Genomic DNA, 10,525 nt, shown 5'->3' on the forward strand with positions numbered 1-10,525 from the left:
GCCCCCCCCCCCCCCCCGCCACAAGCACTCCTGCAAGAGAGTCCTGCAGGCCCCTGACTACTGCAGTGCCATCTACCCATCCTCTGTAGTCTGAAAGAGCCCCTGGACCCATCAGGACTCCAAGAGCTAAGTTAGAGGAGAAGGAGAGCCGGAGAAGCAGTGTTCTCCCAGTCCATGTGGGTGCACGGCCCTTCCGCACAGGAAGGAGCTTCATCTGTGGTTTGCAGGGGAGGAGCCACCGCGGAGATGCATGGATGCACAATGCTTGCTGAGCGTCTGGAACTGAATATTTCACAAGCAAGAGAGCTGTCTGCTGGAGATCAAGGGGCCAGGGCTGCAGAACAGGAGGCCTGGAGGGCATCACAGGCCTCCTGCAATCCCAGAAAGGTGGGAAGTAAGTGAACAGAGGCTTTGAGCTGGGAATGCCGAGTTCAAATCCCAGCTGCCCTACTTGTTCCGTGTTCCTACTTGCTAAGTGGAGATAAGAGCAATGTCCACCTCTAAGTGTTCTGCTGAGGCTTAAATGAGGTCACACACCCAAAACCCTCAGCACAGGCCCAGCTTGTGGCAGACTCACCATCAGAGACTCGATACAGAAGAGCCTGGACCAGGGCCAGGCCAACTGAGTCATCACGATCGTCAGAGAAGGTGTAGGGTGCAATCTCGGGTGTCCCTTCCATCAGTCACTATTTCTTTGTTCTTTTCTTTTTTTTATTGGTTGTTCAAAACATTACAAAGCTCTTGACATATCATATTTCATATATTTGATTCAGGTGGGTTATGAACTCCCATTTTTACCACGTATACAGATTGCAGATTCACATTGGTTACAGTCACTATTTCTTGAAGACACACTATATGCCAAGAGCTGGGCTGGACAGCAGGGATAGAACAACGGAGAAAAGAGATCTGATGAGGGACCGCCTGGGGCATCGGGTCAGCTGGGAGGCAAGTAAGAGTGGTGGACAGACAAACCAATGAGGCCACAGAGAAATGAGTGACTCTTCTGAGGGGAAGAAAAGATGCCAAGGAGCATGTGACCAGGGAGATGACCTGGTCTGAGTGGTCAGAGAGGATAAATCTGCCTCTTCCTCCTTCCTCCTGACAGGAGCACTGGCTGGAAGCTCACAGCCTTTTGGGACCACAGACAGAGCTCTGGTAAGAGAGGCCTCCATCCCTGGGAATGTGGGAGGGAGTCTCATCTCCTCTGTATCGTCTACTCCTGACTTTTATGTGAAGGAGAAATGACATTTATTTTGAGAACTTTGGTAGTTTCCTTTTTTTTTTTTTTTTTTTTTTTTTTTGTCTTTGACCTCAGAAAGCTCTGAATCATCCATCTGGAGCTGGTGATGAACATGCCACCTCCGCCATTAGCCTATGGGGACTCTGGCCCAGCACAGGGCTTTCCTTATGGAAGGAGGCTCAGCAGCTTTGGGTTGAGTTAGCTTAATTGACTGGGAAGGAGCTGGCAGGAGATGGGACTCGTTGGACAAATCAAGGCAGATATAAATCTGGGGCAGGAACTTGAGCCATTCATAGAGATGTCTGGGGACACGGCCAAAGGAGGGTGAGACGGAGAAGCCCGGCAGCCAAGGACAGGGCCCAGCTGAGCAAGAGCTGAAGGGCTCAAACCCAGGAAGAAGTGCCTTCCTGTGATGGAGACTCCCTGGGGCTGGCTCCAGCTGACCCTGACGGAGAGCGTGATGTCAAGGGGGGACCCAAGACGTGGGCAACAGAGAGGCCTGGGAGGAAATCCTGCCACTTACTAACTGGGCTAGTTCACGTCAGTTGCCTGGTTCCTCTGCATCTTATTTTATCCATAAAACAATTTAAATAGGTGACATAATATGTGGAAGTCCTGTGCGCACTGCCTGGACACGGTGTCTTGCCCATTCCCTGCTAACAGCATTCACACTTTGGTTACTTCATCAGAAGAAGGTGGATCCCAGGGTGAGCCGAGCACACAGCTGCAAAAGGCTGCTGAGGGTTCCTCCCAGGCCACAGCCTCAGAGGTAAATGTCTTAATTACAGTACGCTATCAAGCAGCCATTCTGGGAAATTTTTCAATATTTTTTTTTTTTACAGAATTTCAAAAGCAACTTGTATTTTAAGTCTCCTTGACACAGGGCAGCCAGTGTTCACTGATGGCCACTGTGAGATGGATACGAACCATGCCACACAGTGCTCTGTGCCAGGGTCTCTCATCTGGATCTAACCACCACCCTACATCACATGCTGTCCCCACTTCACAGATGAGGAAGTTGAGGCACAGTAACTAACTTGCCCAAAGGCACCAAGACCAAGTGAGAGGCTTCCTGATTTGCCTGCTCCTTGCCTCCTGCCATAGACAAGTTATGAATGACAACCATGTCACACATGTCACATTTATCACAGGAAACCCCAGGCACTGGGTGAAGACAGGAGTATGTGAGGAGGGATAGGGGGCATCACACTAGGCAGGGCTGTGCTAGACACAGCCCCACCATCCCTGCCACCACCTAGAAGGCACCCCATCTTAAAGAGTAAGCAAGTCCCTCTGCGGGGTCATATGACAGCAGGGACCTGAGATAGAAAATAACCAAATCTAACATTTCTCATCCTGTCTCCTGCACTGAACACTTAAATACCAAAAGGCAGTTGAAAACAATCCCTGTGACCCATGACAGATCCTTCTCCCAGGGGTCCCCAGCCACACCCCATCCACAGCCTCCTAAAGCTCCCAGATTCATAGTTTGCTGGGGACTGGTGTGGCAGGTCCCCAATATGCTGCCAACCATCTCTGCAACCACATATAAGTTATACTCATCTATGTGAGTCTCAGTCCATCTGTCAAAAGGGAAAGACATCTATTTGTTTGCAAGAAGTTGAAATGCAGCCTGTGAATATTCCTGGCATGAGGCTCAGCCCGGACGAGGCCGCAGTGAGGGATTACTGTGGAACTGCTCACACTGGCCAAAAGAAATCTTGCAGCAGTATCATCACGGAACTTAGGAAGTCAGGGCAACCCCAGGCTGGCTGAGAAGAGCTCTTGCCTGGGGCAGGAGGAGGAGATGGTCCATGGAGGGACGTCCTGCTTCCACCAGACAGTCCACCAGGTGGCGCCATGGGCTAACTTTCCAAACTCTCAGGTCCACAAGCCAAATTGGCTGGGGTCTCCTGGTTTGGTTACAAGGGAATCTGTTTATCAGCCAGTTCACAGCGAGAGACCTGGGGTGGGTCGCTCTTTGTGTCTTCCCTTAACTCCTTTAATCCAGATATTCATCAAAATTAGGGTGGCAGAGGAAGGGGCGCTGTAACACTGGCAATGCCCAGCTAGATCGCAGCAGTCTATTAAACACTGCTTTAGCTGGTCACGGTGGTGCACGCCTGTAATCCCAGAGTCTGGGGAGGCTGAGGCAGGAGGATCAAGGAGTTCAAAGCCAGCCTCAGCAAAAACAAGGCACTAAGCAACTCAGTGAGACCCTGTCTCTAAATAAAATTCAAAATAGGGCTGAGGATGTGGCTCAGTGATCAAATGCCCCTGAGTTCCATCCCTGGTACCCAAACAAAAACACTCCTTTAGGCAAGGCTGGGCCCGTAGCCAGTATCTCTGGTTCTAGAGCAGGAAGAGGGCTTCAGAAAACCTCTAGTCTGGCCCTTGTTTTTTCAGGACAGAAACTGGCCTGGAGAGGGTCACCGCTGTCAGCATGGTTAAGGGTCCCCAGCCCTCTTTGGGGTGCAGCATGACAGGAGGACAGCTTTCAGGTGAGGGCAGAAATCACACCCTGACTGCTATGGGGCCAGAAAACCAAGCAGGCAGAAACTTCCAAGGCTACTCCTTGGTCAACTTCTTCTGGCACCCAGATGCTTCTGGGGGACGGGCCTGGGACTAAGCTTAAACCATCCAAGGAGCTTCCCCCTTGGTCCTGGAAAAGTGAAGGCATTTCTGTCAGATCCACCCACGGAGTGGCCGGGCCCACACTGCCAAGGCCCTTGGGGGTCAACCAGGACACCTCCCATGGTACAGATGACTGCTGAGACCAAACAAGGGACAGCTCTGAAGCTCCTCGGTATAAAATGTGTCCAGGGCATGTTGCTAAGAGAAAAAAAAGTGAAGGGCCAGAAAAAGGTGTCTGATATTCTATGATGTGTATTAAAAAATGATAAAAATTAGAATATTCATGTTTGCTCATATTTGAATAACTGAGTTCCAGAAGGACTTAGAAGACACTAAGAACAGCAGTGGCAGGATGGAGGGGGATGGATGCATGGGACCCAGAGGGATGGAGACTCTTCTCTGTCTACATAGGCACGGCCTGATCCCTGGGCCATGAAAATGCCTTAAGGAGACTAAATTGTTTTAAACAGCTTGACAAGGATCACGCAGAGCTTCCCAGCTCAGGGGACATTGTGAGACCTGACAGGGTGAGGAGTGCTTGGGCAGGTGAACAAGAGGAGGGGGACCTTCACAGACAGCTCCGAGTCACCCAGAAGAAAGTCACTTCCCTCGTTTCTCTCCAGTACCCTGAGCCCATCCAGGAGTGTCTGGGTAAGGTGCTAGAGAGCCCTCAACACCCTTCTAAAAAGTCCTTTTAAGAAGCTTTTTTAAACAAAGAAAGCAGGCGTCGGGTTAAGCCTTGGACACCCTGAGTGGCCAGCTAAGATGCGAGAGAGTCGTTTTCTCTGCCCGGGATTTACTTGTGTGGATACCTACTAGGAATGGCGAGTTTGCTGGCTTTCCATTTATAAGAGGGATATGAGGCCTCCTTTATAAAATAATGTATAATGTGAATTTAAAATAAATATAATGCAAGTTGCCTTAAAAAAAAATTTAAGTCTTAGGACCACTGCTTTGTGGCTTTGGAACTGATGAGTGATAACTGATGAGTGATAACCCTCCATCTTCCACCCTGAGGGCAGGTGGACCCGGAGCTCCAGGGAGATGATGGGACGTGCCTGAGGTCACTGGTTGACAAGAGATGGAGCTGGGAATAGGAACCCTGCACACCAGGAGGGCAGAGCGGGTAGCAAGGTGAGTGGAGACCAGTCTGCTGTCCCTGTCCTAGCCCTGTGCTGCCCTGCCAGGCTGCTTTGGGCAGTTGCTATGAAGCTGCTCTCAGGCTTCATCTTGAGCAGCTTCTTCTTCCTTCCACTCTCTGGTCCCTAAAGCCACCTGGTCTCAGCCCTCCCCCATGCCCAACCAGAGCATCAGCCACCCACACCCACTCCCTTGGTCAGGCCCCTGGAGCTCTTCCCCCTCTGCGTCTTGAACTTTCTCTTCACTCCTTTGGGGCCTGGGTGGCAGCACGAGGAGGTCCACTGCTTCTCCAGCACTGTGCCCGCTGGACAGCTGCAGGTTTGCTCTCCATCTAGTTTGTCAGCAGAGCCCTTTGCCAGTGTCCCCTCTCCCCTCCTGCCCTGGACCACACCCCTGTACAGCCCTTCCGAGACCTTTGCAAAAAGATTTCTCCTCTCCTCAGTTTGCCATGGATTGTGAAACACTTAAAAATACAGGAAAGAGGGCTGCAGCCCCCTCATGACTGCAGCGGAGCAGGGACGGTATGGAGGCCACCGGCTGGGCAGTGGCAGCCACGCCCCTGCACCTCCCTCCATGCCTTCTGCCTCACAGTGCTGATGTCGGGGGTCCCTGCAGTGGGCGGGGGGGGGGGGAGTCTGGCAATCTGCCTCTGTAACTGGGTTCCAGATAGGGTGGGTGTGAGTATAGCCAGAGGCCAAATAGAGGAATGTCCCGGAGGGCGGACTCCAAAAGGCTCAGAGACAATATGGTGGTATAAAGTGACTGGTGGGGGTCAGGCACTGCACATGGTCATCAAACATCCCCCCATCCTGACACTAGGGACTTGCAATAAGCCCCTCAGCTCCCAGGAGCAGAGTGAAGCAGCTGCACTTCACCAACAGCTGGGGAGGGGTGACACCAGTCTCAAAAGCCTGGCCCTATCATAGCCAGGGGTTCCCGAAGTACCCAGGACATGGTGGCCACTCTGGGCTGAAGCCTCTGGCCTGGGAGCCATGGGGCAAGGAGGCTCAGAGACTGGTGCAGTCATCATCTCCACAGCCCTGTCCTCCACACTTTGGGTGACCTCTTAAAAGGCTCTGAGAGGCAGGAGGACCACGGTGTCAACCTTGGTAGTGACGAGGAAACCAGCTTTCAGGGGGCTGAGTGAAGGGTGCCAGGTTGTGCACTACAGAGAGCAGAGCAGGGCCCGCAAAAGGCTGCCTTGGCCACAGAAATGGGAGGTCAAGGTCAGCAAGGTCAGGCATCCAGCGAGCAGAGGCTCCAGCCACCAAGCCATGGCCTCCCCTGGTCTCACAGGACCAGTCCCAGTTAGTGCCTTTGGCACGTTCTGGTCCCGGGGACAGGGAGCTGGAAGATGTAGCAAAACTGTAGCTTATGATCTCAGGCTTGGTGTCTGCCTCTGTCTGGGGAGATGGAAGTGTGGCCCTACCTCCAGGGCCAGCTGGAGAGAGGCAGAACTTAGAGAACCGAGGGCTTGAAACTTGTGGCACTCTGAGGTCAGCTGCTCCTCGGAGGCTGGGCAGGAAAAAATGAAAGTCAGACAGCAGGAGCTCCGTGGCCAGGCAGGTGGGTCCAACCTAACAGGGCTCCGGGGCTCAGCCCTGGAGGAGCAGAAGCCACCCCCCAAGTCTGCCCTCTGGGTGGGGCTAGTGTCTGCAAGGCAGCCCAGCTGGGGTTCCCGGCACACGGTGGGGAGGTGGGTGGGGACAGGAGAAAGTGCCCACTCCTGCCTTCCAGTGAGGAGACCTAGGCCAGAGCCTCCCGTCCAGTCTGAATCTGGGGCAGAGGCTGCCTGAGGAACGTGCTCCCCAGTGTGATTCCCAGCCCCTGAGGCATTTTCTATATTGAGAGTCCACTGTGAAAGGGGGAAAGAAACAAGCTGGGGGTGAGGGGAGCTGGCGCGACGGGCGCTGGGCAGGAATTCCCCTCCGTTGGCTCAGCTGGCGCTGCAGGAGTTCAGGATCCAGGTGAGTGGCAGGTGGCCATGCCAGGGCAGGAGATGCCACAAGAAGCATCTGGGATACCAGCCAAGCCAGCCTCCCCTTGCCCAGACCCCAGAGTGGACGGTGAAAGCCAGACACCACCCCACATGCCCATCACAAAGGGAACATGTGTCCCAATCACTGTCAAGAAATGAAGACACAGAAACATTATCTGAGAAAGGAGTCCTGTTCAGTGACATGAAGTTCCCCAGGGAATGTCTGTGATAAAGGCCACCACCCCCTTAAGGGCAGCAGGGGATGTGGCGCCTGCAGGAGAAGGTTCTGTTGAGGCAGCACAGCAGACCTCAGGAGCGATGGAACCAGTGTCCACCTCCCCGCCCGTCCTCCCCCAGCCCTGGCCCCCCATCCTGTGCCTTCCCTCAGTGGACACAGTAGATCCTGAGGGTGAGGAATCTGAGGCTAGGTCCATCAGCCTGCGGCCGCCCGCACCCCTTGCCCAGCTGCCCCCAGCCACCTTCACCATCCTTTCCAGATCTGTGCAGCTGCATGATTAGTAATAAATTTCTTTACATGGACTCATTTTTACTTAAATCTATTTATTGAAAATGTCACAATAAATAGAATGCCGGTACCCCTCATCGGAAATAAAAGGTAGCCAATAAAAATACACCATTAAAACAAAACAGTGTTATAAAAGTGGAAACTTCTCCCACCTGCCCTAGACCCAGTACTGCTCCCCGGTAACGGAGAAGGCAGCTCGTGTCCTGGAGGCATCCAACACGTTGGCACCAAGTTAAGACTTCTTCTTGGCATAAAAGGATCAAAGAGAATTGGAAAGAGAACACCTTGTTCTGGTTTTGTGTCACTTAATGGAGGCCCTAGACCACCTGAACATCTCAAGACAACCAGGGTGCCCACCCTAGGCTTGGGGATGCTAGACTAGAGCCTCCCTCTGCCTCCAGCTTAACCCATGGTCCCTCTCACCATACCTGCAATCCAAATTCATGGTCCCCTCCCCACATGCCTGCTCCAACACCAAGGCCCAGCAAGTCCCTCTCGACACACCAACCCCCGTCAGCCCTCGAGGTCACCGCTGGCTCAGGTGGGACACCAGGTACACGAGGCCCACCAGCAAGAGGCCACGAACACCAAGCATCATGAGCAGGAAAAGCAGCAAGATGGAGGTCACCGGCTCCACCGCATGGTTGCCCAGATGCCACTGGGGGAAGCCCATGTTTACCAGCTGCCGGTTGAGGTCATTGAAGGGAGACTGGGCAGCCCCCAGCCTGGCACCTGCCTGCTGTGGGCGGGGGCCGGTCCCCCCAGGGGGGACACCATGGCCCCTGTTGAGAAAGCCCTGGAAGATGAAGACAGAGAGAAACAAATGAATCCAGAGAAAGCTGTCCTGGAGTTGAGGCACCAGCCAGGAGGGAACTCCAGGCTGGGCCCTGCCCTCCTTGACAGCCACCTTGGGCCACTCCCTCCTTCCTTAGCAATTCTGTATGCCACCCATAGACTCCCAACGATTGGATCACAAGCTCTCAGAGTACGCAAAATGCCAGTGTGAATTCCCAATATAATGCCCGGGGAGAAGGCACCCAGGACAGAGACGACAAGAAGTGACCAGGCAGGGGTTACTCAGCATGGGCACAGCTCTTCGGCACTCCCTTCTTTAAAATAGTTCTGTGGCCATGGGCTCAACTCTTCCCCTCTCTCTCCAGGTTTTCTCCCATCCAACAGACTTTCAAAATAAACCAACTGCAGCAGGATTCACTAGCCAGGTTAAAGGAGAGAGAGCTCTTGGGGAGAAAATCGCCCAGAGGGGAGAGAACTGGGGAGACAGGGACTGGGCAGTAAACCCACAGCATTTGCCCACTGTCTTGACCCTCTGCGCTCCCTTGCTCAGCTCTTTCTAAAGAGGGCTTCAGGCTAGAGAAGGCTAATGACCAGCAAGAGAGACTTCTAGAAGTTAAGGAGTAACAAAGAAGGCAGGCTGCTCCCCCTCCCCAGGGGATGCCTACCTGCCGAGGAGAGCTACCTCTCTGCGAGGTAGTGGTCCTCACTCGGGGGTCATCATCCTGAACAATTTCCCCATTGGCCAAGATCCGCACCATCCTCCAGGAGCTGTGGGTCCCTACTGGGCGGCACCTGTAATTCATGGCCAGGGTGGGGGCTGATGGAAGAAACCATGTGGCCAGAGGTCCCTCCTCCCCATTAGCCCTGAACCCTTAGTGATCTGTCACTAGGATCCTGAGGGCCAATGGATGATGCTTCCCCTGACCTCAAAGAGCCTGAAGGAAACACATTTCCCAAAGATTGAGAGCCGACTGCTGCACCAGGGGAGCTTACCTGGTCACCCACCCTGAGCAGGTGCTGTCTGCTTAATAAAAGGGGGAGACATAAATACAAATTTTTTGTGGGACAAAAATCTGGCAGACACAGAGTCCACTAGAAAAACCACCGAAAGGACTCCTGCAGAAGGGAGTTTTATTATGATCCAGGACCAGCAGCAGCATTGGGACTGGAAGGCCAGCCCCCCTGACATCTGTCAGGCCTACAGTGTTCCTGTGGTAGGTACTGCACAGCCATTGCACAGGTGGCACCCCAGGGGCATGTGGGCAGCTGTGGAGGCGCCTACATCTCCAGGCAGCAAACAGAGGGAGAGCATGAAGCAGCACCCCGGGCGCCAGGGTCTTCTTTGGGAAACAGAGTCCAGGGTACCAGGACCCCCAGCTCTCAAATCCCCTTCCATTCAAAAATGAGCCCCAGGTGCTGCTCCCCTGGGAGCAAACGCCAAGAACCTGGGCCTTCTCCAGCCAGGAACCCCTGAAAGATCCGGGCCACTCAGGGTTACTTGAGGTCCACTGCCTGGCGACAGACCATAATGGCGATCACACTGGCCACTACACAGGCCCAGCACTGGCTGGGAAAGATAGACCTCTGCGGCGAGGGGGCACGCCCCCTACCTGCCCCTCACCTGTCTGGTAACATGGTCTGTCCTTTGCTAAGGGAGGCCGGGCCCAGCCTTTCCAAAACGGTGAGCTGAATGCTCCAGTGGCACTGGGAGGTCTCCGCTCTGCTGACCCCAAGGGCGCCCCTGAGCTGGGAGCCCTTCCACGCCCCTCCCTGAGTCTGTGCAAAGGCCATTCCCCCCCGCCCGCGAACAGCTGAACCGCAATTTTCACCTAAACCCTCAAAAACACTCGGGGCCACCCACTCCCAAAGAGGATGAGAGCCCTGTTCTCGTGCCTCGGAGGCTGGCACCGGCGGGCCTCCTTTTTGAAGCCTGCTGGCCCGGGTGCAGGCCAAGCGGGTGGTGGTCCTCCGCTGTCTCTTTGTGCTTTGTCATCCCGCCCCCGCTGGGTGGGCCCTGGCGCGCTGGCCCTCGGTGCACCGACGCGGCGGGTAGGGGCTGCGGCGGCGGAGGGACGCTGCCCGGCGCCGAGCGCGGCCTCGGGGCCTGACACCGGCTCTGAGGCCAGGCCCAGGGGACCGGGAAGGATGTGCCGGGTCCCTCGTCTCCCCCAGCACGGACACCCACCTGCGTGCGCGGCTGCGGAGCCTC

The 10,525-nt window shown here is 54.5% G+C and overlaps 1 protein-coding gene and 1 long non-coding RNA gene across 3 annotated transcripts in view; both read right to left on the minus strand.

Moving 5' to 3' along the window:
* The window catches only part of LOC125618536, a 21,629-nt gene that overhangs the window by 8,298 nt on the left and 2,806 nt on the right, over positions 1-10,525 (minus strand). Inside the window, exon 2 of the long non-coding RNA XR_007349880.1 lies at positions 2,665-2,669. This is a non-coding gene — a long non-coding RNA (uncharacterized LOC125618536). The remainder of the gene's footprint in view (positions 1-2,664; positions 2,670-10,525) is intronic.
* On the minus strand, positions 7,537-10,519 carry Fam241b (family with sequence similarity 241 member B). 2 transcript variants are annotated; one of them, XM_015500549.1, is made up of 3 exons: positions 10,502-10,519; positions 8,982-9,108; positions 7,537-8,317 (listed from the first exon to the last, which is right to left on the minus strand). In XM_015500549.1, exons 2-3 carry the CDS (start codon positions 9,072-9,074, stop codon positions 8,048-8,050), a joined length of 363 nt encoding a protein of 120 aa, XP_015356035.1. In that variant the 5' UTR covers positions 9,075-9,108; positions 10,502-10,519; the 3' UTR covers positions 7,537-8,047. The 2 variants fall into 2 exon arrangements, with proteins under 2 accessions (XP_015356035.1, XP_048665673.1); XM_048809716.1 differs by lacking the exon at positions 10,502-10,519 and adding an exon at positions 10,210-10,490.

This window comes from Marmota marmota, unplaced genomic scaffold (genome assembly GCF_001458135.2).
Source record: "Marmota marmota marmota unplaced genomic scaffold, marMar, whole genome shotgun sequence".
NCBI lineage: Eukaryota > Metazoa > Chordata > Mammalia > Rodentia > Sciuridae > Marmota > Marmota marmota.